We start from the raw sequence: 19537 nt of genomic DNA, 5'->3' as shown, positions 1-19537 counted from the left end.
ATGACTTTCTTTCTTCCGCAGATCGAACAAGAAGATATTTTGAAGAATGTAGATAATCTGCCCCCATTCACTTGCATTGGTTTAGTGTCTGTACAATTGAAGTCAATGGGGGGCCAGTGCTGTTTGGTTACCCTCTTTCTTCAAAATATCTTCTTTTGTGTTCTGCGGAAGAAATGACTTATACCTTTAATAAATAAAATGTCGTTTTTTCATAGGCAATGTGACATATGGACAGCTACCAGTTTGATGCATTATTTACGTCAGTCTTTAATAAAAGTGATTAGCCTATTGTAATAATATTTACAGACTTCCACTTTAGATACTTGGTTATGGTGTTTTACTTTGTTCTTATATGTTAAAGGAGTAGTTCACTTTAAAATGAAGTTTCATGATAACAAAATGTTTATTTCTTCTGTCAAAAACAAATTGAGGCTTTTGGGGAAAGCTTTCCAGGGTTCTTCAATATAATGCATGTCCACGACTTCCTTATCACGCAATCAGGTGGAATGGTTATGTGTGACGTAGATTTAAAAATATTTAAACATCCCTGATATGCACACAAACTTACCATTTTAAACAATAATCTTAAATAAAGACATAACTTGTCATTCGACATCGATGTACTTTCTCCACACTTGTAAACACTGGGTCGGAACTTGTGACCTTTCCAACATGATTACGTAGTACGTGAAGTCGTGGACGCACTACATGGAGGCACTCCAAGCCATATATTTATGTTTAAAAAGTGTATAATTTATTGGTTTTCTATGCTAGACTACACCATTATTCATCGGGTGGTGTTGTTAAGAGCCTTGAGGCTAAAATACACTACAAGACTTTTGCTCACATTTTACCCAGATTTTCAGTTTAGACTTGTTGCAGACAGTCTGTGCCAGTATGCAGATTTGATCAGTTATTGTGATTCTATCTTAAACTTTCAAAAAGTCTGCAAAGTGTGTGATGTCTAAAAGTCTTGAAGTGTATTCCTCCCATAAAGCATAAGACTGAAATTGGACTTTAACCAACACCCCCCCCCTTCCCCGTTAAAGTCCTATTCCTTCAAATTCATGTAATTGTTATGCATCGGTTGAATCCATATCTTTTCAATATCCAAATCTTTTGTCCTCAGGTTCGATCTTCGGTTTCCCGTCGACTGTGGGGCTCCACGCGCAGAATCTCCCAGGTGTCATCAGGAGAGACGGAATACAACCCTGTCGAGCCTGGTGGCAAATAAGCATCCAAAATGCTATCCACGTGCCTTTACCTGCAGAAGAGACGTGGCTCGCCTTCACGGGTCCTGCAGCGCAGGTCCAGAAACAAAAACCAGAGAGCAAAGGGAAAGGAAAATTCTTCTTTAAAATGAAATGATTTATACTGCTTTTAACAAGTAGACATTCCAAAGATCATTGGAATCGAGCTGTCACCTTCAGACTCTGTGAACGTTGACAGCTTGTCGCCAGTCTTGACGTCTCCCTGATGAACTTTGACTTTTTAAATGCAGTGTGTGGTATCCTTTGAATCACAGACTGCCTTCTCGCTGGCTGGAGCTCAAGGCACTGTAGCTCAGAGTGGTGAACTGTCAGTCACTGGGTGACAAAACGTCGTCACCTGAGCTGTTGTTCAGCATAACAGATCTTCCTATGCTGATTTTTGCCTTGCTGGTCACTCTGTGGTCAGCACTGCGTCGCTGGTACTTTGTCTGACACTTGAATAGTTTCATAAATAAGTCCTGTTGTTTAAACAGCCTGAATATTTTCTGTAGGGCAAGCATTTTGTATGTGTATGGATGCGGGTGTTTGTGTTACTTCCAGATTTTTATAGTAACGCAATCATTTTGAACCTGAATAGGAACAAGTGCTTTCACTTTTGTGTAATGCTGTGGTGTGCTTTGAGCCCTGCTAAGTCTTAAGACTTGATTCAGTACCTCTGGTGCCTTAAAACGTGTGATTGTATATCGTAATAGTTGTTGTTATTGCATTATGAAGAAACAAACTCTTTCTGATCACTTGTGTGTGAATCTCTTGTATCCTGTTATATTAAGGAAGTGCCTTTCCTGTCTCTGTGGGATTGACGGACATTCTCACAGTCACAAAACTCCCCAAATAATCTTTTCCTATACAATGAGTGCAGTGAGTTCTTTCACTGGACAGCGGAAATTGCACTTGATGTGAAAAAAGAAAAAGTGGTTTCATCTGCTTTTGGCATCTTTTCATGTTGCGGCCACATTTCAGGCCCACGTGGAGTCTTTAGCTGCATATTTGGATTGAAACGGGCTCGACACATCTCTGTCCCTCATGTGTTTATCAAATGTTTTAGATTTTTAATTATGCTTTCTATAAAGTGTCTAGTCTGGTAAGTTTCATTTAACTGCACACAGAATACATCATAAATGTCAGCAGATTCTGTCTGGGTCTGGTCGTAATGGTTTTGGCACATGCTTGGGTGCCGTCTTATATGAGGCCTGCACCACCTGCAAATAAATGCACTCATGTACAGCCTAATCCGATATTTTCAGCACTTTTTGCTATTTTTCTGATACCTTCTGTCTCATTTTGCTCTTTTTTTCTACAAATAAATGCCTCGACCGCTGTCCTTTATTAGAATCGTGTAACTATTTGTAATATGTGAAACACACACCAGCTTGTCTTAATTGTCCTGTGAATGTTTCTGTTGGCTGGGACCATATCTCTGTAACCATTGGAATTTTATGTCTGAATTATTTTTTATTGATGCACTGAATGCTTTGAAGGCTGAGCTGTGTGTGCAGTGTCTGTGAGACACATGGGAAAGTTAGAGGACACATTTTGCTGACTTGAATAGACTGGATGCATTAAATATGCTGCTGGATGGCAAAGTCACAGGAAAGACAAAGAAACGCTGGGACACATCGGCCAGCAGCTACACTGTTTAATACAACTTTTCCCTCAGAAGTCTTTATCACTGCACTCCTGTAGTCAAACACTGCCACCTGAGAAACTTATACTGTATTTTGGTGTAGTTTAAGGAAGCATTCTTAAATATAATGCTTTATTTGTTCACTGTATTTCCGATAATCCTTTGGTACATATGCACATACTCTTGCACAATGTCTTTTTAAATGATCATGGAAATCAAATGATGCTGTTTGAAAACTTGTGTGTTCGGAAACTGAAGCCATAAGACATCCTTTTTATAAACCGCTTATGATTAATCACTCAGCAAAAAACTGTTCAGTGCGAACTATTTGATGTTGTCAGGCAGATTTGAATTGTATTGTTTTAATGAAAGAGTCAACTTTAAATAAGATCTTTGTTGCACATGTCATTTGCCCATCTCTGTTTCACAGCTTTCCTGTTTGTGTGAGTTAAGCAGTTGTGTACATGCATATTGTTACTATTAAATAAATATAAAAGTCTATATAAATTGATTTACCCTGGAATGTATTTGGACTGCATTTGTTTTTTTAAAGCAAAATATCAAGCCATGTGGTATTTACTAGACAGTACAGAAATTACAGAATAGCTGATATGAAGAGTTCATTTGCAAAAACACCAAAAATCATGTTTTTTTCTATTGTGCTTTCCATTTTATATCAATCAAACTGCAGTTGGTTCGTTTTGAATAAGCAAAAAAATCTCAAATAAATACAGTTTTCTGAAAGTAAAAAGCAAAAACATATTTTTTTTTTTTTTTTTTAAAGGGAGTTGCCTGTTTTCGCTAATTGTTAAGACTGTCAATAGTTTATATGTTAAACTACATCTGCGGCTAGTCCTCAATTGTATTTAACTTATTTGTAGCTATTTTTACAGTATTGTATTATGGCGAAGCAGCTTTACAAATACAAATCAGGAGGATAAACAAGAAATCACAAAATGTACAGAATACTTAAATAATGTTGCATTTTTCGGTTAGCTTTTAATCGAAGATACTAACTTGTCAAAATAATTGTAGATTTTTTATGTTAATAGTGCTATTAAACACGTATGTGTATCAAATTTTTCATAAAATCTATATTAGCAATACTATACAATAAAGTAAGATTGTAAACTATTTTAAGATCTTGATAGAGTAGAGTAGATAAGGAAAAAAGGACTTTCAGCATTGACTAAAAATCACATTGACAAAGTGACTTAACCTGTGCATGTTTATTCACAGGGTTAATGTTATTTGTCTACTTGAATTATGCAAGGAGTTGTGACACACTGTATGGACTGTGATACTCTTTATTTAACACATTTTATGATATTTAAATCAGTTATACTGATTTTGTAGTCTTACTGCTCAAAAAAATTAAGGGAACACATAAATCAAACTGTATTAGATCTCAATGAACGAAATATCCAGGTTAAAACTCTTCACTTATATACTTTGCATAATTTTTTGAGAACGAAATAACGTGACAATGGTCTATAGAAGCCAAAATCATAAACTCATTCAGGGCAGGACTTACAGTAAAATCCCTGTAAACAAATGAAGATACTGGCTGATTCAACTTGTTCGAATGTCATAACAGTAACTCATAATGTTAGTCAGGAATGTGCATGGCCCTAAGAGCCCGTATGATCTACAAACGATGCATACTCCTGAAGAGATGGCACATGGTGTCCTGTGGGATCTCCTCCCAGACTTGGATCAGAGCTTAAGTGAGCTCCAGGACAGTCTCTGATGCTACTTGACGGCTTTCTTGATGCTGTGATGATTAGGTGTTCCCTTGATATTTTTGAGCAGTGTATAAAGTAAAACCTCAATGCTAAGTTTCACAGACAAGGCTTGGGACTAGTCTCAGACTAAAATTAAAATTTGAGCTGTTTTAACTGAAAAATAAATTAAAATATGTAATTGCCATTGTTTTGTCAGAAGATGCACACCAGAAATATTATTATCTTAGGAATTTTTATAAAAGCGACTTAAAACCTAATTTAACTGAGTCATACTCCTGGCTAAGCCTCACTGAAAAAAACATGTCATTTTATTACATTTTTTACAGATTTAATTTTTTTACGGATTTTTTCATTTATTTTTGAAATACGGTTAAAATACCGCAAAATTACAGAAAAAGACTGCAAATTTTGTAAGAAAACCAGGGGGAATGTTATTTTATAGGGAAAACACCTGTACATTTTACAGCTTATATCTCGTTGCCTCACCTACTGAAAAACGGTCAGTAAGTTTATTTTTGAAAAACGGTTGAAAACTACAAAATTACAGAACTAGACAACAAATTTACAAGAAAAATGGGGCAAACAATTGAATATACTGTATTTCCGTATATCCTATAATTTTACAGAAAAAAAACAGTATTTACAGTATATTTCGGTTTTTCAGGTTTACAGAAAATTTTACAGTTTCGTTTTTTTACACTGTTGTCTATGAAACCGGGCCTAAATGTTGATGCATCAAGCCGAGTATTTTTTATTTCCTCTCCATTCTCAATCGATTCTCTGACAATTCTCCGGCTTTTATTCCCTCCTCTTGTCCTGACGTGTTAAACCCTATTAGGGTTGAAGAGGTCACTGTTACAGCACATTTATCAGGGCTGAAAACCTTTGATCTCTCGATGGGCCGAGCATCCTGTTGGCTGACCAATAAACACCCCGAGGGGTACGTTTGAGTGGACGACAGTTTAAGGGGGGTCGACTCTGGAATGGAGGGATGGAATGCACCTCTTCCAGTCACTACAAGCACCAGGACTCCGAGGAGATGGGACGTGGTGGTTATGGTGGCAATTCTGCTCTGATCTGTGTTGCAGACAATGGGAGGAGGGTTTTGACACCTTGCTATGAGTAGAGTTGGGCATTTCCACTCCACCCCCAGAAAGAAGATGTGGGGGAAGGCCGAGGGATAAAACGTCCTAACAATCACTTGTTGTCTAGTAGTTCCTGAACTACAACAACCTGCAAACTACCAAGAGCTCCCCCAACCCAAATCATCTTCCGTCAGTTTTATTATTTCTTTGCTGTGATCTGTAAATTCACACGGGGGTAAGAAATGACCAAAGGTTTGCATCTCTGTATCTAGAGCTGCTTCGGAGGGTTTAATGATTTCAGCTTCTCAGCTGGAGCTGTCTATGATCCAGACAATGTAAAAACATATGGAGAATTACTAATAGGAGTTGACTTAATTTTTAAAGAAGATTTGACATCTGAAACTTATAATGTTTACTGTTTGTTACCACATCTTTTCACATTGGTATATGTACAAAACAGCATGCCTTGTGTTTAGACAATGATAAAAAACACACAATTTCAATCATGAACTAAATGTTCACCAACATGCAATATGGATGTAAAACAACAATTGTCTTACAACTATTCAGAAAGTGATAACCTTGAATAGCCTAAATAAATGATCAAATCACACCTTTCCCAACAGGCTGACTTAACCACTTTCTTATTAACACGCAGTGACAGGGAGAATCGCTGAGGAATGAATTGTATCTTTTCCTTCATATCTTGTGAGTATTGCTTTGAAGGCCTGTTATCATTGTATGGAGGGAAGTCTCCATTTGTTTCTCTCTGAAGTCTGAGAGTTCCTGCTGAGTTTTACGACTCGACTCAGAAATCCCTCAGATCTGAGAAAGGTTACCCACTGTTGTGTCCCTTTTTTATCTCCGACTGTCTGTTTAATCTGTGTTTGCAGTCTTTTACCATAGTAACCATATAGACTCCAGTACTGTGAAAATCCTGTAAAACCATAATAGAAACAGTGTAATAACTGTGTAATCTTTGTTCTACATTGAATTTATTTAATGACACGGGTGGCTAATAACATAGAAATTATAACAACAGTTGTAATCATTGTAGGAGCAGTAATTGCTACGGAAAATTATTTTAATTATAATTAAAAATGCAATGCTGAAATCAAACTCATAAAAAATTGAAAAACAAAGTTTGTGTATATCAGTACAACCATTTTCACCTTACAAAAACTTTCACAGTTCACAAGGTTTTATTCACCGTGCATTCGGCTGTCTGTCCAATCACAGACTGACCTCTATTAACCGCCCTCTCTCTCTCTCTCTCTCTCTCTCTGTGTTTCTGGGGGTTTATGACCGTCCCCTTCATCCCTAGTTATTTAGTTAACAGCTGGGCGTGGGCACAGGCTCAGTTGAGTGGTGGAGCAACACTAACAAGTTGATTTGACCGTGTAGACAGCAGAAAGACGAAGTATTAAAGTTACAAACGGGACATACAGGGACAATCCGCCTTTACAGTCACGAAGTTTTTCCAGTGGAGACTCGATTAAAAATCCCGAACTGCCCGTTCGGATGAATGGAAGAGTCTGTGAAATACGCACAAAAGATGCTGTAGTATAGCGTACTCTCATTTATGCTTGCGCTGGATTTGGAGCACAAAAGACTCGTTGTGTTATACCCCATCACTAAGGAAAAGTACCGAAACGATGAAGGGAAGGATGGCAGCACTTCAACTCTGTTTGTGTATCTTGGCCGTGAAGGTGAGTTTATGCTTTGTATTCGTTTTCTTTTCATTTGCCATTCATGACGTACAAGTGGGACATTCCATAATGCTTAACGTAAAAAACGCATAATGTAGCTTAACGTACGTAAAAAGCGATCAGTGAAAACCAAAATTCTGTCAAACCGTAATTGTAATAAACACTGCTGTCAAAAAACAGTCCTTTTTTACTGAAAACGTGAAAAATCTCACGTTAAGCGTTTTCTCCCCTATTTAAATTCATTATGTGGAAACATCTTAACGTGGCTTAATGCATCAAGAAGTGATATTAAAAGAAGAAATTTACTACATAACTTAAAAGGCATTCTTTGAATAGGTAAACGATAGAGACGTGAGTACGCAACATGCAAAGTTTTACGTTAAGCAAGAAAAATGCTAAACGTGGTTAGATGGATGAATTTAGTAATAATAAAAGACCGATTTTACTACACAATTTTCTAAACAATGCACACTATGTACTCTTCAACAATAATCCAACAAGATAAATGTCACGTTAAGCATTTTCCCAAATAAAACCATTATAAGAAAACGAATGGACGTGTGTTAAAGCAGTGACAAACTGTGAACATGGAGCATGTTTATGTTTGATATCAGCCATGAAAGATTTTTTAATAATTAGATTTTCTCTGGTCACTGTTAATTGCGTCATATTAAGCCACGTTAATTCTTTTATGTTCTTCTATGGTGGAGAAAATGCTTAACTTACAATTATTTACTTTATCTGTAAATCAAGGGCTTGTTCTTTTGACAGCAGCTATTGTTTATTACAAGGAAGGAAGGTTTGACAGAAATGATGTTTTCACTGGTCGTCTTTCAAGCGTTTTTCGCGTTTCGTCCCCGCAACGGTTAGTTGTGACTGTTTGTGCTTCTGTCAATGGAGTTTGCAAACGTGAGATATTCGTTTAGTTGATTTTTAATAACTAAAGTAGTACAAATATTTGCTATCTGTAGTGTTCTGTTTATTTAAAAGAAAAATGTATAAATAAAGTGTGTACAGTTTAAATTAAGTTCCACAGCATTTTTTAAGTCAATAACTTGAAAGCTATTTGTTTAATATTGTCTTAATTCGTAAGCTTAGTTTTGTCATTTACTTTGAATAAACCCTGCAAAGTGAACAGAAAATGAAAGACAGGAAAGTAACCCTGTTTCTCTCAAGAAGATCCCAGCATAGCTCCATTTTAACGCGTTTAATTTCACTTATTCAATATTAAGGATTGCTTCTTAATATCTTTATACTTCATTCCATCTCTCAGTGTATAAATATTTACCATTAAGTCCCAATATCATACTCGCGCCAAAAAAATCGTCATGTTTTCCACACAATTTACGCTCAAGGAAACTAACGCTCGAATAAAAGCTGCGTTGTCCCTTTAAATAAAAACACTTGTTGACAAAACAACTAAATCAACTTATTTGCTTTTTTAAACTCTGCTGTTACAAAAATAATGCAAAACTCAAGTGAGCAACGTTTAGCCTGACGCTGTATTTTTAGGTCAGTGGTATTTAATACTGCTCCAGATCCTTGTCTCCTGGTGTGTTCAAACAGTCTGTGGGGGTTCGGAGTAGACCCCCGTCCCCCTCAAGTATGTGGGTTGATAGGCAGCCGCAGTTTAAGTAGGCCTACTGCTGGGGCCCATGATAACCGGACCATTGTAATTATGATCATTTTCTCTCAGTCTGTGGAGAGAAGGAGGTGAATTTGCAGCTCAGTAATTTGACTTTCCATTTAGCCACATCAATTTACTTCTTTCTGTGGGAGCAAAACTGCGGTTTCCTCTTGAACTCCCAACCTCTTTTTATCTTTTCCCTTCTACTCCTCACTTCACTGACTCCATCAGCTAACTGACACTCCTGTAAATCTCCTTGAAGTTTGGGATGCCTGGGGTCGTGTTTTGCATTAAATTATTACTGAAAATACGCTTGTTTTGTGTGAAACATATTTTTTTTGCTACTGTTGGCCACAGTGAGATAAGAACGTCTCGGTCTGTCCTATCAGCGGTAGATGTGGATGTCTGTGGTTGTATGTTTGGCGGGTGGGGGTGAGGGGTCAATCGCTGTTGCCTCCTGGGGCTTGTGTCCCCTTTCATGTTCTCATCATTCAGACTACTCTTACAAAACTCACTCGTGCACTGCACACATGTGCGCATATATCAAATCTTACAGCAGATCCCATCGTTCAGCAAATGTGTGTTTGCATGTGCATGTAAAAATGTACTGATATCCATAAGAAAAGTCACAAATGAGATCTCTTTAATGTCTTACTTGTTATTTCTGAATGGCAAAGTACTTCTGAGAAAAAGAGCCATGTTATTCAACATGAGTTTCACATACAGTCTCAAAAAATTATGTTAATTCTAACAATATGCTCAGATTTATAAAGATAACAAAGTCCATTATGAAAAGTCATTATTTTAGTCGTTATTTAGGATTAACTTAATTTATACTAAAATCAAACATAAAGTTTGACTTCGCCTGAGCTGAAAGGGGTTGCTGGAAATGTATTTGTAGTCAAACTGATTTTACCTCTCATTGTATGTGTGTGAGTCTGGTTGGGGGGGGGGGGTGATGGAGTGATGGATCAAAGGTGTTTTGTGTGAAATGCCTTCTTTCATGTGTTGTTAATCCCTCAGTATTACGTGGATTCATCGCAGAGACTGAAAGTGTGTTTAGTGATCAAACTCTTCTCACAAACTTCTGCTCTACATTCGTGTTTATTGGTGATGTATCATTTGCATGAACTTTGTTTATGTCATTTAGTCAAGAATTCGGAGGAAATTAGATGGTAAAATATTGTCAAAACGGATGTGAAGGTCCTCCCACAACCCGCTGTGCGTTCGGGAAGTATTAAACACCATATTAGGAAACTGACAAAGAAAATTCCAATGGTGCTGCTCAGCTCTCTGTCTAGTGAGCCTAGAAGTTACTTCTTAAATGTTCTTGTGTTAAAAGTTTTCCAAGTATAGGAATGCATCAGAATACATTTTATTCACCGTGTGTGTACACACACGCAAGGAATTTGTTGTGGTTAGAATTAGAAGTACTTAACACAACATACAGTGTAAACATAAACACAATAAATAAATAAAATGAAATGCATGGATTTGAAAGATAATATAAAAATGTAGGTATAAAGGGGTAAGTGGGAGAGTTATTTTACAATATTACAATTGTGTATGTACTATAAAAATATAAATAGCCTATTTATTTACATAAACTTTTTTTTGTCCTCTAGTTTCTGGGATATAATTTAAAATTACTTTTTTATAATTATAATTGTCTGCATTTATAATATTGTGAACATACTATTTTCTGCAGTATGTATATGAACATTTATATTTCAGTGTATTTTGTAAATGTAAATTGGAATATATAACAATATTGAAAGATGTTTTTATAATTAATTAAAGGAGTATTTCACTTTCAAAATAAATGTTCATGATAATTTACTCACCCGCATGTCATCCAAGAAGTTTATGTATTTGTTTCTTTAGTCGAAAAGAAATTAAGGTTTTTGATGAAAACATTCAAGGATTTTTCTCCATTTAGGGAGAAATTTGCATGTTTAACTTGTAAACACTGACTCGGTACTTCTGCCTGTAATGCGTGACCTTTTCAACGTAATTACGTATTTTGTGAAGTCATGAACGCGCATCGCAGAACAGAGCAAGGCAAGCATTTCTGTTTATAAAGCATACTTATTTTTTATTTTTTTTATAAGTGACAGATTGTTTCACTAGATAAGACCTTAATTCATCGTCTGGTATCGTTTAAAGCCCTTTGAAGCTAAACTGAAACTGTAATTTTGACCTTCAACCGTTTGGAGTCCATTGAAGTCCACTATATGGAGAATAATCCTGGAATGTTTTCATCAAAAACCTTTATTTCTTTTCCGACTAAACAAAAAAGAACATATACATCTTGGATGACATGGAAGGTGAGTAAATTATCATGAAAAATTATTTTGAAAGTGAACTACTCCTTTAACACAATAAAAAAACAAAGAAAATGTAGCATAAAAAATAAACGAGAAATATTTATTATTGTAAATGGAAGCAAGTTTGAGAAATGGGTTGTATCTTGATTTAACTGGAGCGCATACGTTTCTCTTCAAAACATTATCAGATCATGCTATCTCAGATCAATGTCATTTAAGCAAAGGGAAGAGGCCTACTTAAAAATATATATTTCAGGTCCATTTTTCCATTCAATTTAATGCAAAACAAAATGATTTTCTGTATGATTGTCACAGTATAAAATATTAAAATGAGTAATCAACAAACTAGATTTTAATTGCAGATTTAACTTTAATTTAACACTATTGCCTTATTTAAAGTGTATCTGGTGTGTTTAAAAGAGCAAGCAAGGACTTTTTTACCCCAAGGACAGATGTGTACAAATGTGTATTTGTGTTTTTATGAGCTTAAAAGTGTGTGTACTTGTTCGACAAGTTTACACAAGCGTTCTTGTCCTAAGAGAGATCAGAGACACATCAGAGCAGTTGTGTGGGTTTGCATTCGCTCTTTTCAGGAGGTTTACATGTACAGGCATCTGTTGGCTCTTGTCAGAGCCCCAGGGGGCAGTTGTGAAGTAGAGGGGGTGCGTGAGGGGCAATTTTCTCAACCAATGCATGTTTAAAATGCCGCGGAACTGATCTCCGTTATCACACCTGCAGAGCTGGGGGGGGCATCAAAGGCTTGTCTCTTACACACACACACACACCATACCAGCCCCATCACACCCTCCCCTAAGGTCTTGAACTACAGAGGTCTCCCCAGCACACTGAAATGACTGCAGATACACATAATGCGTCAGTTTCATGAAAGAAAAAAGCCTTTTTAATGATCCTCTCGTCCTCCTTCTTTGATAGTTTTGTGTATTTGACAGTGCTTTCCTCAGTCGATGCCTGTATACATTGCAAGTTAAACTCGCCTCTTGCTCTCACAGGAAACACAGTACAATTAAAATGCCTGAGATCAGTTTAAAGCAAAATGTGTGTGTGTGTGTGTGTGCGCGCTTGTGTGTGTGTTATAAAGAAAAAGAAGATAATGTCCATGCAACAATGTGTGAATTACATGTTATGGCATAATGGAAAGTTCTCATTCAAATTTAAAGGTTGAGATATTTTAAAAGTTGTTGACGTCAATCCAGGATGTGTAATCTTTCGGTATTTGTTGTTTAGTGCTGTTTAAATGTTTAACTATAATCTTTATAATCAGTGTTTATATTGCATAAGGGGCTTGTTTTGTATCCATTCCTTTACACACCTCTGTGGTTCAAGATACATCAATTAAAGAAATCACAAATGTAAAATATTTGAGTCAGGCGGGGGAAAGCTGCTGTTCCCCTGAAGGGACATGGTGTTGGAAAATTTATGAGAATGAAATATTCACAAATACGTTTGCGAGAGAATGCAAAAGTTTTGAAACACTGTATGTTTTTCTGTCAAGTCTCATTTTTTTCATCACTATGTCCCCTCGGGGCTCCATAAAAGGCAGCATACATCATGTATAATGTAAAAGCAGGTAATTACAGAATATGAAAAGACTTTTCACATATTTTTTAAATACGGTAAAAGCGGCAAATTTCAGAAAAAGACTGCAGATTTAATTTACATTAGAAAAACGTGATTTTAGGTGATTTATTTTTATTTTAAGGTATTCTAGCCGCCATAAATGTTTTGTTTTTCTACTTGTTTTTCTGTGTATCTTCACTTTTAAAACATTCCGACCTACGAAATTCTTGTTTCATCTACATTTTTCAGTTGCCTTTCATAAAACCTTATTTATAAAACCTTAAAGGCCTGGGTGTACTTGACTTTCCGCAGACGGCCGGACTATACTTTTGCCTTAACTGAGTCAATTGAACAATTTAGGTGCAACAAGTCACAAAACATTTTGAAGCTCTGAATTTGCATTCTGATCCCCAGTATGTTAATGTTATGCTAATGTTCCTTCCAAGCTTTATAACAATCCAAACGTTTCTTGGGCAACCAGCTATTTGTAATTCCCATGAGCTGGTCTGAGTTTCTTTTTCAGGAGCTGTTAACAGCAGATTGCCTGTATTTTGTTGTCTTTGGTATGTTACTGTGAATCTTACATTGATGTCTTGTGTTTATTCAGGTGGTTCTCGGCGAGGCTTGTGAGCAGTTCAGAAACACGGGAGAATGTTGTAGCATGTGTCCTGCGGGTACTGGCATGGCAAACAGCTGTGGCCATGAAGACACGGAGTGCCAGCCGTGTCAAGATGGTGAGCATTTCCATATTTGTGTCTTCTGAAAATATGAAGGCCTTTTGGCATCTTTATTTAATGTCTTTATTATTGACAAACATCACTTTAAATATCTAACAGGCGTTTCGTTCTCCGACTCTGAGGGTCTTGCCGTTTGCCGGCTGTGCGCCCGCTGCCCCATGGGCATTTCTGAGTTGGCACGCTGCACAACCAAACAGGATACCCAGTGTGACTGCGGTGAGCATTTCTTCCTGTGGCGGGACGGTAACAGCACGAGCGGGTTGTGCAACTCCTGTTCTGTGTGCGGTAAAGGAAGCGGAGTGGTTCGGCCCTGTGGCCCACTGGGAAATACAGTGTGCAAGAGGTGCCAACCAGGGACTTACTCAAAGGAGAAAAGCGACATGAAACCCTGCATACCCTGTTCACGTTGTGGTCAGGACGAGGTGGAGATCAGATCCTGCCAGCCTGACTCTGACACTGTCTGTATGGGTGAGCGGAATCTTCATAATATATAACGTGATTATGGTTATTTTTTGGGATGTGTAAAGGACATTTGACAGATACTTTCATCCAAACTAACTTACAGTGCATTACACTTTACATTTCCCTGAGAATTTTATTGATAACGTTTGGGCTGTTAATATAAGAGGAACGCTATACAACCACATGTTTACCCTTATGAAACAAAAATATATGGGAATATACTGGAAAATATGAAAAGTTTGGTTCCAAAAAGAGATAACTCTGTGTTTTTTTTTTCTAAAATCATGTTTTTTATTATGTTATCATGTTTTTATTGTGTGCTATTGTGTTAGTAAGCTTTATTTTTTTGTTCAAAACAACCAACTGCAGTTTGATTGATATTAATTAGAATGCATAATAGAAAACATGATTTATGAAAAATAAAAAAAACGTTAACTCATTTTGGAACCAAACTCTTCATATAATGCAATAAATAGTAATAATGCAATTCCGTATATTGTAAGCAAGTGTTTATATTTGAAAATATTTGAAAAGTGACATTTGCTCATGTATTATTTAGTTTATTGTTATATTGTACTATACATATAAGATGATTTATTATATTGACAGTAGGGCTGTTCAGCGACGAATCCCATCCAGAATAAAAGTTTGTGTTTACATAATATACAGTATGTCTGTATACTGTGCATATTAATTTTATATTTATAAACACAAAAACAAACAGATACATGTATATAATTAGGAAATATTTACTTGTTTTTATTTATATTTACCAATAATTGAAATTATATTTGAACATGAATTATTGATTATATTTTTCTTAAATATATGAATATACATTATGTGTATGTGTTTATAAATACAATATTAATATGCACAGTACATAGACATTTATTATGTAAACTTTTATCCTGCCATTAAATGCGAATTTATAGTTTAACAGCCTTAACTGATAGTTAAAATGTAGGAAAACATATTTTCTTTGCATAAGGGTAGGCATAATGGGTTTTTGCTGTCCAACGCTATATATGGTAACATATCTGTGTGTTTGTGTGTGTGTATGCATATGGTTAGACTGTTAACATGTGGCAGACACCTGTGTTCAACCAAAAAGAGCCAAAGTGTTTAAACAAACACAGTTCTCAAGTTTTACTGCATGTGACAAAATACAGCACTTACTTTGCCTTTAGATGTTCTTCTTGTTCTTGAATTCACATAGGAACAGTCCAACATGGTGACCAGACCTCCATAATCCAGAATCTGAGGATAAATACTTCCATAGGTTTAGTTTCGCATTGTCCTGAAGTATCACAGAGCTGTATTGTGCTCATTTAGAAAAAATAGCATCTCAAATTTGAGATTGGGTTTATGGTAGTAAGTGTGTGTTTCGTGCTGGTTTATTTTTTTTATTGCTCAGAAGTTTCTCTTACTTTTTTATAGCTCAAGACGCAGTTGATGCAGTTCACAAGTGTTTAAGGTCTAAACTTAGTCTTAAAATCAAGATTCTATTTGCTCCTGATTTAATCTCATTGATGTCTAGGAAAAATAATATTGTCCTCATTGGATTCAAGTGTGTTAAACACTAGTCTGAGATGTTAAATCAGGAGGTTAACCAACTGACCAGTGGGTCGCATCACACGTCGGCCCCTGTTCCCCGCAGGGTGTGGTCACAAGTCAGGTCACCTGACCTGCAGAGCGTTTGATCCGTGCCGGCAGACTGTGGGGTGTGTGTGGAGAGAAAGTGGACAGCACACGTGTATCTGTGTGACTGTGTGTGGGGTGATGTGCAGGATATAATACAGGACATTGGGTGCAGGGCAAGAAGTCTCCTGACCGTTCTGCACTTTTCAACATTACGATGTGGCGCTTTAGCCTGTCAGGCGTCCCTGGGCCCGCTGATGATGTGTTAATCAGCCTCACAGCAGATGCATGTCAGATGTGGGCTTCAGGTTAAGGCGGGAATGAATGTGTGTGTTTTGCAGCAGAGGTGTTTAAATGCTTTAGCGTGTCCTTGAGCTCTCTTCAAATATCCCGGCACTACTAATGAGTTTAAGGAGTTCAATGTCAATAAACGAAAGAGCAGTTCAAATTCCTTGGGTGATATAAATATAGAAACAAATAAGAAAATGGCTGACAAACAGTAATAGAGATATAAACTGAATGTGGATAGCATAGCTCAGATTATTTGTGATGCACATAATATCACATGAGAACAATTCCTGTAGGTCAATTGGTAAACCATTGCATCAGCAACTCAAAGGTTGGGGCTTTGATTTTCATGGAACACAAATGCTAATAAATGTATAATACATTAAAAGTACTGTATGTTACTTAAAAGTGTCTGCAGAAGAATGTAAATGTTACCATATAAATCTTGAGAAAAAATAATAGCAATGATTTTAAAATGAATAATGATTATTATTATTATTATTTGTTAACAATAATACAAATACTTATTATTATACATTATTATTATTACTATTATTGTAATAATATTAACTATTAGCATTGTGGAATTATTAATTAACAGTTATTGAATAAACTTAAACAAACGTACTTTCTTAAAAACTAAAATAAATTAAATCTGATTTATTACTGTACTTTCTTATAGATAAAACACAACAATTTTTTGTTAAAGCAGATCAAAACAATAAATGTGGGTGGTTTTCCTATTGCAGTGAAAGACCTCAACATTCTGTCCCGGCCGTCCAGTTCTGATGGTCCACGGGAATTCCCCCGATGGCCGATTATGAGCGAGGAGATGGACAACAGGAGCAGCGCGAGTCCAGACTCTGGGGATCCTCGACTCACACCACAGGACTTAGGTGGCAGCAACAACATCCTGGTTTATGTATCTGTATTGGCTGCTGTTGTGCTTGGCCTCCTGCTGTACGTCGCCTATAAATGGTGAGGTCATAGAAACATTTCAAGCAGAAAAAAGCTAAATGGTCAATTCCAGTGTTATGGACGTGACATTTTAGGTTATGGACGTGACATAAAAATGCTCAGAGAATGAAATTGTTACGATTATATTGAACCATCTGTTTATATTTTACTAAACCGTCGACGATAGAGTCTAAACATCAAAAAATATATAAAAAAAAGGGAAATAAACATGCGTTATGGATGTGACTAAAAAGGGACGCGGTTTTTGGGAGATGATAAACTTTGTAGGATTTCTGTAAAATAAAATGCACAATCCTGAAGCAATAATACCCAATGAATGGAGAATGGAGGCCTCTTTATAGAACATAAAATAGTTACTTTATATTGATTTTCATGTGTCATTTATGAGGAATAAGTAGCGTTACGGATGTGACAAAATTGAAAATGGCACTTACCTGACTATGAAAAATCAGCACTAAAAATAAAACAAATGCTTTACAAATTTGAAGAGAGATCTCACATGGGTATTTGAACCACCAAATGTTTAAATCTATGCTGTTACCATAGTGAAAACCACTGGTAAAAACTTTATTTTTTCATGGTTGACATTTTCACAGAATTGCCCAAATTGCATTTGTTTAAAGTGCCGTGAGAGATGTATTTATATATTTTTTCGTCTGACAGAGACAATAGCATCAGTTTTGATGTTTACATTGAACACCACATTATGAGTGAAATGTAATTGTTGCAGTAATAGGATTGTGAACTCTGTTTCCTTCCAGCTGGAAGTCGTGTCAACAGAAGCAGGCTCTGGTGAAAGCTCGAGTTGGAGAGCTGAACAATGCTGGGGAAGGAGAGAAATTACACAGTGACAGCGGTGTGTTCCTGGACTCACACAGCTTGCAGGACAGCCAGCCCAGTAAAGGTATAAGAGGAGAACCTAAACTCACTCATACGATGGCACCAAAACTATTTGGACACCTTAGCCACACTTGAATGTATGAAAGCATTACATTAAAATGCATGACATAACATAAGATAACAAAACTTTAAAGAAGATTTTCACAAAAAATGCATCAATCAAATGAATAAAATACTGTATTTGGACACTTCCTTGTTATCAAAGTTGAGAGAAAAACATCTGACACAGTTTTTATTTTATTCTTGACAGGCAGTAAACGGGACAGCAAACAGGACACGCGGCTTTACGTGAATCTGCCCCCTCACAGAAAGGAGGAGGTCGAGCGAGTTCTCGCGGAGGGGGGCAGTCGGAGCTGGAGGCAGCTGGCCGCCACGCTTGGTTACGAACAGGACTGCGTGGACGTCTTCGGACGGGGCCAGGACCCCATCCACACCCTGTTGACTGACTGGGCGCAGCAGGAGGGCTCCACACTTGGCCTTCTATGCTCGGCTCTCACCCGCATCGAGCGGCCGGACATCATCGCCGTACTCACCTCCACCACGCAAGGAATGTCAGTGGTCTGAACTTGAATAAAAAACTCTTCATTAAAGTGAAAGAGACACCGTAGAGTTACACATGAGGAGCGTTAAAAGACTCGGAAGAACAGGACTGCAAGGTTTTTATTCATCATAACATCTCACTTTAGAATTTCCTTTCAGCAGCCTCACCCCATCGAGACCGAGATGTTTCCTCCAGTATTCACAAACACTTCATGTTTTATAAAATCCGCTTTGTAATGTCCAATCAAACTCCAGAGACTCATCCATGCAGAAAACTTTCATCATCAGTGCTGTTGTGGCTTCTGCGCTTCATATCAAAGAACACAGACTTTTATAGCCTTGCAGATGAATTTTCCATTTTTTGGTCTCAGTGCAAAAGAAGTGTAGTGTGTTTAATGCGGTCATGTATTTATATTTGAGGGCTTCTGCTTCTGAGTTGGATGAAGTGTGCAGCTTCGATAAAGTGTCTGGTTGAAGTTTGATCATTTCCAGATTGAAAGGAAAACCACTAAATGAGTAATACAAGAGAATTGAATATACTGCAATTCCCAGATCAACTGGCATTCGTTTTAAACAATGTTAAGTTGTTCTGAGAAAAAAAGATATCATTTGTTTGCAGATTCCACTTGGTTCTATGTCCACTTAGTTTTGTTATCTAATGCGATGACATTCTGTTTTCTGTAAGTGTTCAAATACTGTATATAGACACAAGTGCCTGGTTTGCACTTTAACCAACAATGCAACCTAAAAGCAATAGAAGCTCACCCAGCTTACGCTCTTCTGAGTTACGAGAAGAAAAACCTCTCTGGTGCCTTGATTTTGAATGCTCAGGTTTGTGCTTTGCTGGTTTACGCCTCATTGTATGTATTTGTAGGTAAGTTTCGTATTTTAGTGCTGGGAGTTGTGGGTGGTTTCTGTGCCGAGATGCTTTTTATGTTCATAACATCAATCACTTATTTTTGTTCTTTTTATTCATAAATTGTTTATAATTGTCTTTGTATTTTTGAAAAATAAATAATACATTG

General features: G+C 36.8%; 2 protein-coding genes across 2 annotated transcripts in view; both read left to right on the top strand.

The window, feature by feature from the left end:
* Positions 1–2003, top strand: part of nbeal2 (neurobeachin-like 2) — a 56230-nt gene extending 54227 nt beyond the window's left edge. The window contains 1 exon segment of the mRNA XM_056763001.1: positions 1130–2003. Coding sequence (XP_056618979.1) covers positions 1130–1234 — 105 coding nt within the window. The 3' untranslated portion in view covers positions 1235–2003.
* Positions 2004–7055: 5052 nt separating this feature from the next.
* On the top strand, positions 7056–19537 carry nradd (neurotrophin receptor associated death domain). The gene is made up of 6 exons (XM_056762536.1): positions 7056–7434; positions 13574–13700; positions 13803–14171; positions 16844–17072; positions 17834–17976; positions 18223–19537. The coding sequence occupies exons 1-6, from the start codon at positions 7381–7383 to the stop codon at positions 18534–18536; spliced, it is 1236 nt and encodes a 411-aa protein (XP_056618514.1). The 5' UTR covers positions 7056–7380; the 3' UTR covers positions 18537–19537.

This window comes from Triplophysa dalaica, chromosome 12 (genome assembly GCF_015846415.1).
Source record: "Triplophysa dalaica isolate WHDGS20190420 chromosome 12, ASM1584641v1, whole genome shotgun sequence".
NCBI lineage: Eukaryota > Metazoa > Chordata > Actinopteri > Cypriniformes > Nemacheilidae > Triplophysa > Triplophysa dalaica.
Note: the sequence above shows the minus strand (reverse complement) of the source record. Positions and strands in the feature narration are given on the sequence as shown.